General features: G+C 38.8%; 1 protein-coding gene across 3 annotated transcripts in view; it reads left to right on the top strand.

Moving 5' to 3' along the window:
- LOC136864611 (ubiquitin carboxyl-terminal hydrolase 30) overlaps positions 1 to 16,249 on the top strand; it is a 413,613-nt gene that overhangs the window by 176,317 nt on the left and 221,047 nt on the right. For all 3 annotated transcript variants that reach the window (XM_067141847.2, XM_067141848.2, XM_067141846.2), the window contains one exon: positions 9,918 to 10,058. In XM_067141847.2, coding sequence (XP_066997948.2) covers positions 9,918 to 10,058 — 141 coding nt within the window. The remainder of the gene's footprint in view (positions 1 to 9,917; positions 10,059 to 16,249) is intronic.

Genomic DNA, 16,249 nt, shown 5'->3' with positions numbered 1-16,249 from the left:
GTTTTCCGTGATTTACAATTTTCACACTAGGAACACCTGGGCCTGTAACTTAAGGCCATGGTTGCTTCTTTCTTAGTCCTATCTCTTTCTTGTCCCATCATTGCCGTAAGACCTGTCTGTGCCAGTGCAGTGTAAAATAAGTAGTAAAAAAAGTTACCTTGATATTTTTCACTGTTCACTGCCTCAAGTGAAGGAAGAATTAGATGGGTTCTAAGTGCCATATCTACTTCAGTGATGTACGTTAACCAAAATTGTATCATGTTCATTTTCATTAAAGAGACTTGATGCTTTTATTGACAACAGGGGTGTACTCAAGCTGCCTTCCTTCCCAACTGATGTAAAGTTTGTGATTAGCAGCATGATCATTTGGATGGAAAAGAGTAATCATTGTTTTCTTAGGATTTTGCTTAAGGTTTACATGGTATTAGGAATGAACAGATCAAGAATTTTGGTGCAAAGACCTTGGAATGGTTAACTAATTTCTTCCATGTTTGCATCCATTCTGAGATGATCCCCCAGACCTGGCTTAAAGCAAATGTGGTGGCACTCTTGAAACCAGGTTAAGACACCAGATGTCCCCATAAACTTTAGGCCTGACTCTCTCCTGAGTCACCTTCATAAACTGTTTGAACATTTTATACTCAATAGAATGACTTTTCTTCTAGACAGTATGGTGATTAATCAAAAGTCAGACTTCAGACCAGGACGATTGTGCACAGAACAAGTCCAGACCGGTACACTGAGGATGGATTTCAGAAGGGCCTTGTAACTGGTGCTGTTTCCATTGACCTGACTGCTGATCTTGATAAATAATTTTCATTTCCATGTTGATGTTAACTTACTTGAAAACTACCTTAAAAAAGATGTTCCACCAAATCAATACTTGTTATGTACTGAACTAGTTTTATTACACTAGAGGACCAGTTTCAATCCATCAATGAAGTCCATTACTGGTCCTGACTGCTGCTTTTGATATGGTTAACCACCAACTTCTCTTACCTAAGCTGTTTAAAATGACAGAAGACTTCAAATTACAAGAATCATTCAATGCTTGTTATTGAACAGAAGATTCAAATTGACACTTCAAGGTAAAGAAAGTTGCTGGAGGAACCAGAAAATTGGTCTCCCACCTGGTAGTGTTCCTGTACCAATTATCTTCAATATTTACACTAATGATCAATCTATTTGACTGAATTCCAGGCATTTCCTATTTGCTGACAAATTTGGTGTTGGAACTCAGTCGAGATCATTTTGGGAGGTATAATCCAGGCTGTAGAAATGCCCCATTGAATTAGGCCAAAGTCAGGCGAGTTAGTGCACAGTGTGTGAGCTTGCATCTGGATGATAGTGGGTTCGAACCCCATTGTCGGCAGTCCTGAAGATGGTTTTCCGTAGTTTCCCATTTTCACACCAGGTAATTGCTGGGGCTGTGCCTGAATTAAGGCCATGGCTGTTTCCTTCCCTATCCTGTTGTTGCCATAAGACCTATCTGTGTCGGTGCGATGTAAAGCAACTTGCAGGTGATAAAATATCATTGTTAATCCGTATTGAAGATACTGAATGTAGGATGCTAAAGGGTTTATTGTGTCACCTGTTCACTTTAGATATTTAGAACACTATAATGCCCAAAAACATAATAAATTTTCCGCAATGAGTACCCACATGAGGGACACTGGCCACCACTTCACCACAATAGAACAAGACTTAAAAATCCTAAAAAGAGTTGAGAAAGGCAAACTAATGACTGAATTTGAGAACCTATACATCTTACTAGACCAACACTTCAATAAAGACAAAAACCTCAATGAGATAATAGATATAAAAAAAAACCCTTTATGATCAAATTCCCACCTTGCTTCAAAAAATGAATTTTCAAGGTAACAACTTTTCTAAAATCTTTAATACCACACAACTAAATCACCCAGCATGTTGACAGTCACCCCCCTCCCCCCTCCCCCCTACCTCCCCCATTCCCACCAATTCCCCCACACGCAATGACAGCAAGCCCATACCTCCTGCCACCCAAGCACTTCGCCCTCCACCACGACCCCATCGATACAATAGGAGAAATAAAAACCACATGACCATCAAAAACACAACAACACCCAACACAAGCAAATAACATTTCAACTGCATTAGTAAAAAGACATCAACACTATCCACGTAATTTTCGAGTCCATACACCCCCCTCTCTTTTTTTTTCAGCCAACACCTTATCAACCAATACTCCCAACACATTACAAGCTCACCCCTCCACTCTACCTCCCTCCATTCCGTCAGCTCTCTTCTGCGCATGAACTCCGCCCATGCTCCTCCCTCCCAGAGCTCCCCACCCCCCCCGCTGCCAAACGCCAAACACATGTGCGTATCACCGGCTGAGCCTCCTTCATAGTTAATCAACACTCACCAACAAAAAGCTTTTCAGTGACACATCAGGTATGTAACACAACATTTACTCTTCTTTATTTAATAAGATCTTTTCTTTACATACCAATTAATCATAATAACATCTCGATTTCAGATAACTTCCACTTCATACAACACAACTTTTAACAACACGCTAGAATCCAGCGCACACCGGCACGATCGTGGCGTGCCACTACGGCTCCTCTTCACAAACAGAAAAAGAAGATACCTCGTCCCAGCTATGACGCTCCGACTCTGTAGTAATGTACCATATTTACGCGAATAATACCTGCACATTTAAAAAAAAAATTGAGGCACAAAATTGGCGTGCGGGTTTTATTTGCGTCAATGTTGTCATTTTTTTTCAAAATCAGCCTTCCTAAAGTTAGGGTGCGGGGATTATTCGTTGGCGGGGATTATTTGCGTAAACATGGTATTTTTAATCCCTCCACTGCGGATTATACCATAAGCAACTCCATTCTATTTCACGAGGCCAGCAGCACAAAACTATAACTTTGTCCCGAGGTCCTTCATGTTTTCATTTACGGAATAATATCCATTTAAAGTCTCACTAGCATCTCACACTGATGTTTTCACATAGTATTCAAAGCTACATGAAGTTAACAGAACTAAAAAGCGAAAGACTGTAACCCGCAACATATTCCCAGTAAATACAATTACCAACAAATAACTGCCATCATTGTTGCCATTCAAATGCACCGTATACTCAGTGACACCCAGTGAGTCTCCGTCCATGCCGACCAAATTCACCATACTTATTAAGCCATATTCATGAACCCGCGACTTCAGCCAGACAACTTCCAGTATGACTATGTCTATAGAACCTCATTCGACATTCTTGAAAAAACGGTGAAATATTTTTCCCTGCCCCCTGTGGTTATAAACTGAGGTTGGACCACTCTGCATATTACTGATGTGTTAATGCTGCAATCATCAACCAACAACTAAAACAACAGGACGCACTTGATGCCAGACATTTATATCCTTTCTCACCAAGCTGCTCTCTTGTAAATATGTATATAAGCTAGTAATTTCTCAACTGTTCAATTGGATATTGGAAATTTACTGTATAGTTACCCTGTCAACCTGTAATTGTTCAACCAACAGCAGTAATTAGTGTCATGAACATTGACGCCAGATACTTTATACCCTTTCTCCCCTAAGTGTTTAAATGTAAATATATGTATAAACTTTATAATTTCCTATAATTTTCTAATGAGTAGCGTCAATTATTCTTCGGACCACCACTGCTGGACTCTGCTAAAATACCCAGTGATTTTATGCATTGGTGCCGACTACTGTGTCTATAAACTTATATTGTTTAACTGTATCATCACTGAACATGTTTTTCATTTTTGCTTAACTTTCCCATTGTAATGTATCTTAAAGTTTACAATTTAATTACTAATCAGGTACCTGATTTATGCCTTGAGGAGGTACTATGACTGATGATGCCCTCAATGAAGGGCGAAACATGACTTAAATGGATTTAATAATAAATTCCTAAGTGTTTGAAAATTTATAATGTATTGAATAGGTGACACAATAAACCCTTTAGCATCCTACATTCAGTATCTTCAATACGGACTAACAATGATATTTATCACCTGCAATGTAGTATGGGCCTCATTGTGGTCTCCATTTGGCCAGCTGGTCGGATCATCCAGTATCCAGTATGCCATTTTCCAACAGGGCAATGCTCGTCCACATACGGCACATGTCTCTATGAACTGTCTGCAAGAAGTTGACATACTTCTGTGGCCAGCAAGATACCCAGATCTGTACCCAATAGAATGTGTTGGACCAGCTCGGGTGTCAACTCCGCCCAGTGCTATTATCCAGGATATCAAGGACCAGTTACAAGCAACTGTGGGCGAGCATGCCTCAGGAGAGGATGCAACGGCTTTATGACACCTTATAAACCGAATCAGTGGTTACATCCAGGCCAAAGGGGTGCAACGGCTTACTGATAAGTGGGCTCGTACTGCCAAGTTCTTTGTAAATTTGACATGACTTTTTAATCGCTTAAATAACATCACATACCCTCTCAATATGTGAAATTTCATTTAGTTTCCTCCTCCACTTCTGGGTGGTTCAATTTTTTTGTCATGCAGTGTATTTGTCTGTCTGTGTCTGTTACAGAATCATGGGAATACGGATGGGTGAGTTTTAATGAAACTTGGTATTTCAGTTTATAATTAGGTTGAGTAGGATCTTGTCTATAAGTTGTCCAAGAAATCACTCCAGGAAGGTGTGCTCCAGAAGGGGCCTAAAGCATAAAACATAGTGTATATCTCTTACGGTTGGTTCTACACTAAAACAGCTCATGGTGAATGTTTGTACTATACCCTTTTCTGATACAGTAAAAAATAAGGAAAGTATTGGTGGCAGTGATGTGAAAGTTTGTCCAAGAAGTGTTAACTAACTGTGTAGACTGTAAAGTGTGTTGCCATGGAAATTGTTCTGGCTATAATTTTTAGGCTTTGTATATATGTCTGTATTTTTTTAATGTTAATCCGATAGTATCAAGATCAATGATAATGCAAACAAAAAATTATGAAACTGCAAAGGGACACAGAGAGCCAGGATGTGAGTACATCATGACAAGTCACTGACAGGGAGAGTCGTGCCCACTTATGTTCTTCAGAATCTGGGGAACAAGATAAAGGATGGGCAAAAACGTCGTCATCATGGACATGCTAAGTGTTTGTCCTATCAACGGTTTGTCCTATCAACGACGGGAACTACGTCTATTATGAATATAAGGTTGTTATTCAAGAGGACAAAGTGCCGGCAAATATTCATGGAATTGTTTACTAAGGGAAATGTTCAATGAATTTCCTAGTTCTTTGAAATCCTTTAAGAAAAGCATAGGTAAACAATTGATGGGGAATCTGCCACCTGGTCGACAGGCCGTATTGCAGATTAGTGACTGATTGATTGATTGATTGATTGATTGATTGATTGATTGATTGATTGATTGATTGATTGATTGATTGATTGATTGTTCTGAAATACAATTGCCGCATGCTACACTCTGTATAATCCAACCTGGATCTTCTTCTGCTGTTGTCAAAATATCTTCTTCCATGCCTAATTATACATGAATATTCAGGCCTTCAATTTCCTAAGCACTAAACCACAAATTCTGGTTAACAAATATACTGTGCTACCACAAGAAATGATGTTGGGTTTGACATTAATCTGTTGGGAAATTGTATGAATAAATTTGTTGAATATGTTGAATAACTTTTTGTCTCACTACAAATGAACAGTATACTAAAATAATGAGTACCATATTTAAAAAGTATTCATCATGCAGGAAATGCCACTATACTGTATTTGAAGACTAGGAATGTTCAACAACCCTCACCACATCATCACTAACCTAAACTCAATAGCTATTTTCTCGATTCAGGAGCCAGTGGATCTTGTTATGGCTGATAAGGAGAGTGAGAAAAAGATATGTAGGTGGAAATTTCCTCCCTAGAAGCACATGAGGAGGAACGAGAACAATATAGTAATGTTGATACATTGACAGTACATCCACGTAAGTTAGAAATAGAATGTACAATTCTCCAATATTGCATTATCGGCAGCTAAAGCGATTTTCCTAATGTCGGAAAGAAATACTGTGGTATTTTTCATCATTCCAAGTGTGTTACATGTCCTCCAATTATTATTGTTTGTTTGAATATAACTATAACATTATGAACAACATTACATGGAGTGTTTTGTGAACTTCAACATAGTAATAATTCCCTCTGTTACTCATCTGTTTCTGTCAAAGCTACCTCCCCTAATCCCTCATTTATATGAGTGCCAACTTTAGTGAGGTGTCTGTGATTTTGCTCTTTAATCCAATGATTCAGACTTCTAACATTCCACGCTCCGACTCGCAGAATGTCAGTATCCATCTTCCTGATGATCGCCCCCTCTCGTGTAGTCCCCACCCGGAGATCCGAATGGGGGACTAGTTTACCTCCGGAATATTTTACCCGGGAGGAAGCCATCATCAGTACATCATTCATACAGAGAGAGCTGCATGTCCTCGGGAGTTAGTTACGGCTGTAGTTTCCCGTTGCTTTCAGCCGTGTAGCAGTATCAACACAGCTAAGCCATGTTGAGTATTATTACAAGGCCGTATCAGTCAATCATCCAGACTGCCGCCCTTGCAGCTGCCGAAAGGCTGCTACCGCCCTTTCGATGAACCATTCGTTAGTCTGGTCTCTCAACAGATACCCATCCGATATGGTTGCACCTGCGGCTCGGCTATCTGCATCATTGGGACACACAAGCCTCCCCACCGCGGCAAGGTCACATTTTCTTATGTATATAAATAACACGAGTGAAGAACTGGAATCACAGATAAGGCTTTTTGTAGATGATGTTTTACTGTATAGTAGAGTAGTAAATAAGTTACATGATTGCGAGCAAATCCAAAAAGACCTCGACAGTGTTGTGAGATTGAAAACAAGAAAATGGTATGATGGCTAACGGGGTGTGAAGTCAGGATTGCAAATTTCACTAAACGATAATGTCCTCTTGGCTTCAATTACTGTGTTGATGGTATGGAAGTACCACGTGGGGACCACTGTAAGTAACTAGGTGTTAATATAAGGAAAGATCTTCATTGGGGTAATCATATTAACAGGATTTAAAATAAAGGTTACAGACCTCTTCATTTGGTTAAGAAGGTATTCAGGGATTGTAGTAAGGATGTGAAGTTTTTTTGCTATGGGCTTTACGTCGCACCGACACAGATAGGTCTTATGGCGACGATGGGATAGGAAAGGCCTAGGAGTTGGAAGGAAGCGGCCGTGGCCTTAATTAAGGTACAGCCCCAGCATTTGCCTGGTGTGAAAATGGGAAACCACGGAAAACTATTTTCTGGGCTGCCGATAGTGGGATTCGAACCTACTATCTCCCGGATGCAAGCTCACAGCCGCGCGCCTCTACACGCACGGCCAACTCGCCCGGTGATGTGAAGTTTAGGGTGTGTAATTCACTGGTGAGATCCCAAAGGGAGTATGATTTCAGTGTATGGGACCCTCACCATGATTACTTGTTTTGAGAACTGGAAAAGATCCAAGGAAAACCTGCATGATTTGTTCTTGGTTATTTCCAACAAAAGAATGTTACAATCTATTGAGTGGGAGGATTTGGTAGTAAGAAGACTAGCTCCTCACTGTCAGCAGAGGAGTGGCCGCATGGAATGGCATTAGTAGACAAATGGGCTTGTATGGAGTTTTTAATAGTTTCTTTTTCTTTTTTTTTTACAATTTGTTTTATGTCACACCAACACAGATAGGTCTTAATGGCGATGAAGCGCAGCTGAGAGCTTGCACCTGGGAGATAGTGGTTTCGAGCCCCACTGTCGGCAGCCCTGAAGATGTTTCCCATTTTCACACCAGGCAAATGCTGGGACTGTACCTTAATTAAGGCCACGGCTGCTTCCTTCCCACTCCTAAGCCTTTTTCCCATCATCGCCATAAGACCTATCTGTGTCGGTGCGATAAAAAACAAATTGTAAAAAAATATATATCGTAATATGAAGGTAAAGTTGGAATTCAAGAGGACAGTTTGGGACAAAAATTTGTTTATATGAAGAGGAATTGGGGATTGGAATAATGTACCAAGAGGTATGTTCAGTACACACTGATCAGAAAAAGTTTTTCATATTCCAAGATTTTGTATTTCTGAACACGTCCAGTAAATTATGTTGGATGTCTTTGTTCTGTATGATCTTTGAAATGTGTTACATCTGTTTTCCTTACAATGTGCTCATATATTCACTACTTAATAGAGATTCCGATCAGTTGAGAAGTTGAGCTGATGAAGTGCATTTGAAACGGAAGTCATAAATACTGTTTTACTGTGTAATTTAGTGCACCACAGTAATAGAAATATCACGGAATACGATTTCGGCAGCAGATAGAGTTCGAATAGTGGCTTTAATGCAACATGGTCAAGTGACACAAGCTGAAGTAGCTCAAGTGGTGCGATGCAATCAAAGTGACGTTTCCAGACTGTGGCGGAAACTCTAAGAGACACAATCCATAGCTGATAACCCTAGGACAAGTTGACCGTGCAAAACAACCACTGCTTAAGACCGATACATCCATGTTTCCGCTAGGAGACAACCTGGGAGCATAGCAACCACCTTATGGAGGGAGCTTCGAGCACCTACAGGAGTCAATGTGTCTACACAAACTGTTCAAAATAGACTCCACAATGTAGGACTGTTGTTGAAGGCCATTCAGGGGACGACGCCTCGAATATTACCACGACATCACCGTGTAGAATGGGTAAGAAGGTATGAAAATTGGACCCAGGAATAGTGGGCCCGAACAATATTTACTGATGTGATACATATTTCGTTGCATCCAGATGTCAAAAGTATTCATGTCTGGAGGGCAAATGGTCAATGTTTAAATGAAGCTTTCACTGTTGAACGCTACCAGCAAAGTGGTGATTCAGCACTCTTCTGGGGAGGAGTAATGATGGGCCACCGCACACCACAAGTCCACATCCAGGGCAATATGGCATTACAAAAATTTGAGGACAACATCCTTGAACCCATTCTTCATGGATTTAGAGCTGACATTGGAGCAAATTTCACTTTAATTGTCGACAGTGCTCGTGCCCACTGTGCACAGTCGGTGAATAGGTTCTTGGAAAGACATGGTATTCAAAGGATTATTCAAGGGATGGTCTGGCCTCCATCGTCTCCTGATTTGAATTGCGTGGAGCATGTATGGAGACAACTGAAAACAGCAATTTCCAACTGTTCCCAGCCACCTCAAGCCCTACAAGACCTTATCCTTGCTGCCATAGAGGAATGGGACAATCTTCCTCAAGATGTACTGGATACCTTGGTATTGAGCATGCCACACCGCCTTCAAGAATGTCACAGGGCTCATGGAGGCCACACACATTGCTGATTACACAGAAAATTGACTTTAATTGTGGTTTAAGGATTACGTGATTTTTGTTTACATTGCTGTATGATGAAATATTCTTTTTGCACTTAAGGCTGATGTTTTATCTCTAAGATAAAATGGTTTTATGTTTGTACTGTCACTATTGTAGGATAAACAATGTTGTTTTTGGTCCATAAATACAGAATCTTGAAATGTGCAGAACTTTTTTTGACCAGTATATTTCCAACTTCTTTGTAATCATTTAAGAAAAGGCTAAGTTAGGAAGCAATAAGAAATCTGTCTCCTGGTCATCATCCCTAAATGGCAGTTAGTGGCAATTCATTCATTCATTCATTCATTCATTCATTCATTCATTCATTCATTTGATGTCTTTCTATGCATGACTTTGCCACTGGTTTGTTCCATTCCATTACCTGACTTGAGACCAAGTTTTTACCACATATACTATCTTATTTTCCTCCTTTGAACTTGAAACCTTTGGTTAAAGCTGTATAATTTTTGTTTATATTTATGTCAATAATATTAATCTGTGGAATGATCTTGCAGCTACCGAAGTGCCTGTGCTTCCATATACAGCGCACCACATGGCAGCCAAACGGAGAAGCAGTGAAGCGCTATGACCACGTTGAGTTTCCAGAATTTCTTTCAATGGACCCTTACACCTTTAGTCAAGTCTATAAAAGAAAGGTAATGAGTTTCTATAATTATATTATGACAGGAGGTATGGAATGATTTTGTATTAAATATTTCCTTTGTAGATAATGTTACCAATTGTTGTCAATTTCTGTATATGCACTTCTTGCATTCCTTGATTTAGACTATGGCATAATTTGGGTTTTACCGGGCGAGTTGGCCGTGCGCGTAGAGGCACGCGGCTGTGAGCTTGCATCCGGGAGATAGTAGGTTCGAATCCCACTATCGGCAGCCCTGAAGATGGTTTTCCGTGGTTTCCCATTTTCACACCAGGCAAATGCTGGGGCTGTACCTTAATTAAGGCCACGGCCGCTTCCTTCCAACTCCTAGCCCTTTCCTATCCCATCGTCGCCATAAGACCTATCTGTGTCGGTGCGACGTAAAGCCCCTAGCAAAAAAAAAAAAAAATTGGGTTTTCATTATTCAAGTAATGTTAAAATTTCTCATTTTACTCATTGTGTGTAATTTGAAACAGTCATACAAAGCAGTGTAGCAGCAACAACAACAACTACTACTACTACTGACCTTGAAATATTAAGACTCAATCTAATAATTGCTGATCATTGTCTCTTTAAGACTTCCTCTTTCTTTTTTATCACCCCACACTATCATTATCCTCCGCCATTCACCTCATATGACCTAACCTCCACACAGTTTTATACAGCATGCTCATTTCTAAGTCTTTAAACCTTAGTTGTGACTGCGCTATTAAAACTGTTCCCCACTTTTAGTTGATGTGCAAGTGAAATAATGTAAAGGTAGTTTCCTCTGCAAAGTCGCTCACTTTGTACAAAATACAGTTGTTTGGAACTACGAACTTGCTGTTATTGATTTCACCTACTCTACCTCTCTACCTGGCATTCAGTCGTATTGTTGTAATATAACTCTGTCTCTCTCATATACACTGCCTTCCAAAATGAAAGCTTACACTTGGTATTTTTAAAAAAATCATCTCAATTTAAGGTAGTCAAATTTATTTTTATTTTCAAAATAGTATTTTAGATTAAAAGAAGGAATCTTTCCATACCTATCCCAAAGACAACAGTGCTCAAAACATTTTATTTTAAGAAGATATGGTTTTATAAATGAAAAGAAACAGAATCTGACAGATTTTCTGATTACCGGTACCGAAATTATTGATTTAAATGGTGTACATTCAAGGAAATGTACTGGAAACTTGCTGGATGTTGATTACATGATCAATAGGAAGTATTGCCAATCCTGGCTTCAGTTACCACCATGAGTATTCTGGGCATGCTCCTGATCAAGCCCTAAATGTACTCTTGTGTTATGTTATCCCATTCTTCTTGCATCACCACTGTTAGTTCAGTCAGATTGTTGAAAACTCAGTACCATAGGCAACAAAAAATAATGTCCCACACATGCTCAATAGGGTTGAGGTCTAGCACTCCTGGATGACCAGTCCAGAGTGGGAATATTGACCTTTTGAAGAAACTCCATGATACACTCAGCAGCATGGGGTCTTGCATTATCAGGCATAAGCAATAAAGTTTTTCCATGAAAGTAAATGCAAATGGCATTACGTGGCTAATGAGAATCTCCTTGATGTATTGGTGTGCTGTGAGGAATCTGTTCTCAGTGAGTACAAGATCAGTATGGTTATTTGAAGTTATATCACCCCACACCATCATGGAACCTCCTCCAAATGATGTAACCTTGGCAAAGGTACAGGGAGCAAAGCGTCCTCCTGCCCTTTTCCACACCCGATCTCTTTCATCGAGTGACCTCAGGTTGAATCTGGACTTTCTGTTCCCCTCCCACTATAACAATTTTCCTATCAATGGATTGAGTAGTTCAAGCTGCCAGGGAATAAGAATGGCCACTATTTGGAATATAGTTCAGATACATTAGTAATCTGTAGTAACTGGTATTCTGATTCTCAGGACCACTTTCTAGGCCACGCACCCATTGCTCACGGATCACCAGCTGGGATTTGACTGCAGGAACTCATGCCATTTACCATCATCTTGTTCATGTACGTTTCTTCCGGTTAATAGTTCCTCTGTCTCTATTTGATTCAGTCGTGAGCCATGTCGGGATGTGGATTTAAGCTCTTTATATCATTGCATAGCATGTTAGCCAGCTGCTGCTAAGGGCCTGTACTACGACACCCAGAGAAAAGTGTGGTTGAAATTTATGCAGCAGTTTGCACATTTATCTGGAAGTTTGTTTGAAAATGCATATTACGACTTTTGTGCATGTGCAGTCTGGGAGAATATTCTCTAGTTTAGCTATGCCAAAGTTAGAGAGACAGTTAAATCTCTTATCTGGGACTTTGTCCGGGACTCTGCTGTAAGAACCAAGATGGCTGCACATTGTGATAATCTGCATGTGCATGATGCTATATGAAAAATAAGTTGTTATAATGCAATGTATGTATAACAGGTATGAAATATATCATGATTCCTGTCCAGCTATCACAAAGCTTATAAAGACTTTCCAAGCTAGCAAGTTGTTGCCACCAACTATATGAGTTGCATGCAAGCAGCTCAGTGACAAGCTACCATAGTAGCCATAGTCATTATGGCATCATTGCTTGATGTGCCACCCTCTTATTTTACTTTCTAAATCAGAGGTACTCAGCTGAGCTGCCGGGGTGACCTGACTTAAATGTGGGCACCTTACATACCGAGCATACGTCGCAGTGAAGCGAGAGAGCAAACACACTTTGCAGGAAAGGAACAGTGACGTTCAATTATGACTACAAAGCTCTCCCCCTCTTCTCAATGAAATGCTGTTTAGGGTACACTATTTTTTTTAATGCTATAATCGCAAGAAAACTGACCTTTGCAAGATATTCCAGTTCAGTTTATACTGTGCTCAATATAAAGAGTCAGTTTTATTTTCTTATATTTATACATTCAAAGAAAACTGGCTTGTCATAATTTTTGTTACACTTTACTGAGATACGGGGTTTAAGCATACAAACTACAATTTACAATTCGTTGAATGTGCATTATAGTATTTCCATTTTTAAAAAAAAGTACAATTCCTGTTATTCATTCGGCAAAAGGTAATATATTTGCATAATTAAACAAGTTCAATGCTTGACTTTGCAGAGTATTGTAGTGTTAAGTGGCTTTCCCTGTTCACTGAATTTCTGATAATAGTATTTAAAACTTATCAGGCATCCGATGTCAATAGATAGCCTCTAAATGGCGAGGGAGTTTCATCACGTGTGAGGACATAGTTATTTACTATCCAAGATTAAAGTACAGCAATGTAAATGCACCTACCAAATAGCTATACAGTTTGTCTTAAACTAAATAACCTAACTGATGTTGTCCCCAGTAAGCATGATTGGATTGTTGGTGAGCGTATCAGATAATTTAAACCCAAGCGACCACAAGCCACAGCTTATCCACCTTAACTCCGTATTATATTAGAAATGTTTCTAAAGCACCTCTAAAAATATAATATTGAAAATTGTAATTTATCGATCAATCATCAGTAATCTGCATTTAAGGCCGTCGGCCAGGTGGCAGATTCCTATCAATTGTTAACCTCATATTCACATCTATATATATAAAATAACATGTCTTGACTGACCGACAGACCGATTCATCATCGCTGAGCCAAAACTACTGGGCATAAAGAAATGAAATTTTGGGGATACATTCATATTACAACATAGGTGCTCACTAAGAGAGGATTTTTGGATATTCCATCCCTAAGGGGGTGAATTTTAAATGAGTGTATCTATATCTCAAATACTGAACAGTTTAAAGACATGAAAATTGGTATTTGGAATCTGCTTTAAAAATACAGAAACACTTTTTTTTTTCTTTTTTTTTCCTTTTTTTAATCCTGTTAAGGGGGGCTGAAAAAAGGTGAAAAGAGGTTGAATACCTTTTATGTGGACTTCTATATCTCAAAAACTGAAGATGTTGCACTCATGAAAATTGGTGTTTGGAATCTCCTTTAAAAATAAGGAAACACATATTTTTGTTTGTTTTTGGACAGGAGATACAAAGGGGTAAATTTTTGAAATGAGTGTATCTCATAAACGTAACATGTTACAGACGTGAAAATTGGTGTTTGGAATCTCCTGTAAAAGTATGGAACTCGTATAATTTGTTTTCTGAAAATGCACTTAAGGGGAAGGAAGTGTTAAAGGGGGTAAATTTTTAAAATGAGTATATATAAAAAACTCAACACATTATAGACGTGAAAATTGGTATTTTTAATATCTTTTAAAAATAAAAGTAACACATATTCGTTTGTTTTTGGGAAAAACACTTCAGTGGGTGGGTGGGTGGGGGGGGGGGTGTAAAGAAGACTGAAAAAGTGGTTGAATTCTTTTTATGTGGATATTTGTATCTCAAAAACTGAAGATGTTACAGACATGAAGATTCGTATTTGGAATCCCTTTAAAAGTAAAGAAACACGTATTTTTTGTTTTTGGAAAATCTACTTAAGGGGTGGTGAACAGGAGTTACAAAGGGGTGAATCATTGAAATGAGTGTATCTCATAAACATAACATGTGACAGACGTGAAAATTGGTATTTGAAATCTCCTGTAAAAGTAAAGGGACATGCATAATTTGTTTTCTGAAAATCCACTTAAGGGGAAGTGCTAAAGGGGGTAAATTTTTAAAATGAGCATATACACAGTATATATCAAAAACTTAACATGTTACACACGTGAAAATTGGTATTTTAATCTGTTTTAAAAATAAAAGTAACACGTATTTGTTTGTTTTAGGAAAAAACCACATCAGTGGAGGGGGGTGTGTGTGTAAAAAGGACTGAAAAAGGGGTTGAATTCTTTTTATGTTGATACTTATATCTCAAAAACTGAAGATGTTACAGACATGAAAATTGGGATTTGGAATCTCCTTTAAAAATAAACACATATTTTTTTGTTTTAGGAAAATCCACTTAAGGGAGTGGGGTGGGATGGGTGAAGCAAAGCGAACCGAACCGAACCTAGTTGAATTATTTTTATTGGGAAAATACTGAAGATGTTACAGATGTGAAAATTGCTATTTGGAATCTCTTTTAAACGTTCCACCGCCAAAGTGTCAAATGAGGTTAACTTCGTAAACTAAATTATTCATCCCTCCAAAACTGTTTGGCGTACAAAGTTGTAATTTTATGAGAAGAGTCTTCTTTTATGGCCCAGGTGTAAAATACCGTATACTTCAAAACATTTCTCCCCTAAGAGGTTTAGATGGTAGTTGACTCTCAAAAACACAATATTGATTCTTCTGAAACCGTTTCAGGCATGAACATAACTTTTTTTAAGTGATGTTATGATGTTCATAATTATTTCAAAACATTCACCCCTTAAAAAAGTATTTATTCCTTCATTACTGTTCTACGTACAAAATAAAAATTTCACAGGTTGGTCGTTTTATGTCCTAGATGTTAAATCAGATATGGTTTAAAATATTTAAATTCTTCCATATGAGGTTCAAGTGAGTGGTAGATTATAAAATAAATAATCATTCCCCCAAAATAGTTTGATGTACGAACTGAGGACGTATTTTACAGACTCAGCTGATGGTGGACTCTTCAAACTGTAAAACTTTGAATAATAACTTTCATTTTAAAGCCGTAGCGAAGCACGGGCATCTTGCTAGTTTATTTATAATTGTTTACCCTGCTTTTCCTTAAACATTTTAAATGAACTTGGAAATGTATTGAACATTTCCCTTGATAATTTATTCCAATCCCCTACTCCTCATTCTATAAATGAATATTTACTCCAGTATGTCCTCTTGAATTCCAACTTTATCTTCATGTTATGATCTTTCCTACTTTTAAAAGCTCCACTCAAGCTTACTCTTCTACCTACGTTATTCCACAAAAACTCACCACTGACAGCTTGAAACATACCACATAGTCTAGCATCTCATCTCCTTACTCCCAAGTCTTCCCAGCCAAAAGTCTGCCACTACTCCTTTGTTGGAAATCACTCAGAACATTATTTATTTACAGTTTGCTTTACGTCGCATCAACACAGATAGGTCTTATGGCAACGATGGGATAGGAAAGAGCTAGGAATGGGGAGCAACCGTGGGCTTAATTACGGTACAACCCCAGCAATTGCCTGGTGTGAAAATGAGAAACCATGGAAAACCATCTTGAGGGCTGACGACAGTGGGGTTCGAACCCACATGGCCAACTCACTCGGTCCACCCAGAACAATAAATCATGCT

This window comes from Anabrus simplex, chromosome 2, assembly GCF_040414725.1.
Source record: "Anabrus simplex isolate iqAnaSimp1 chromosome 2, ASM4041472v1, whole genome shotgun sequence".
Lineage (NCBI taxonomy): Eukaryota > Metazoa > Arthropoda > Insecta > Orthoptera > Tettigoniidae > Anabrus > Anabrus simplex.
Note: the sequence above shows the minus strand (reverse complement) of the source record. Positions and strands in the feature narration are given on the sequence as shown.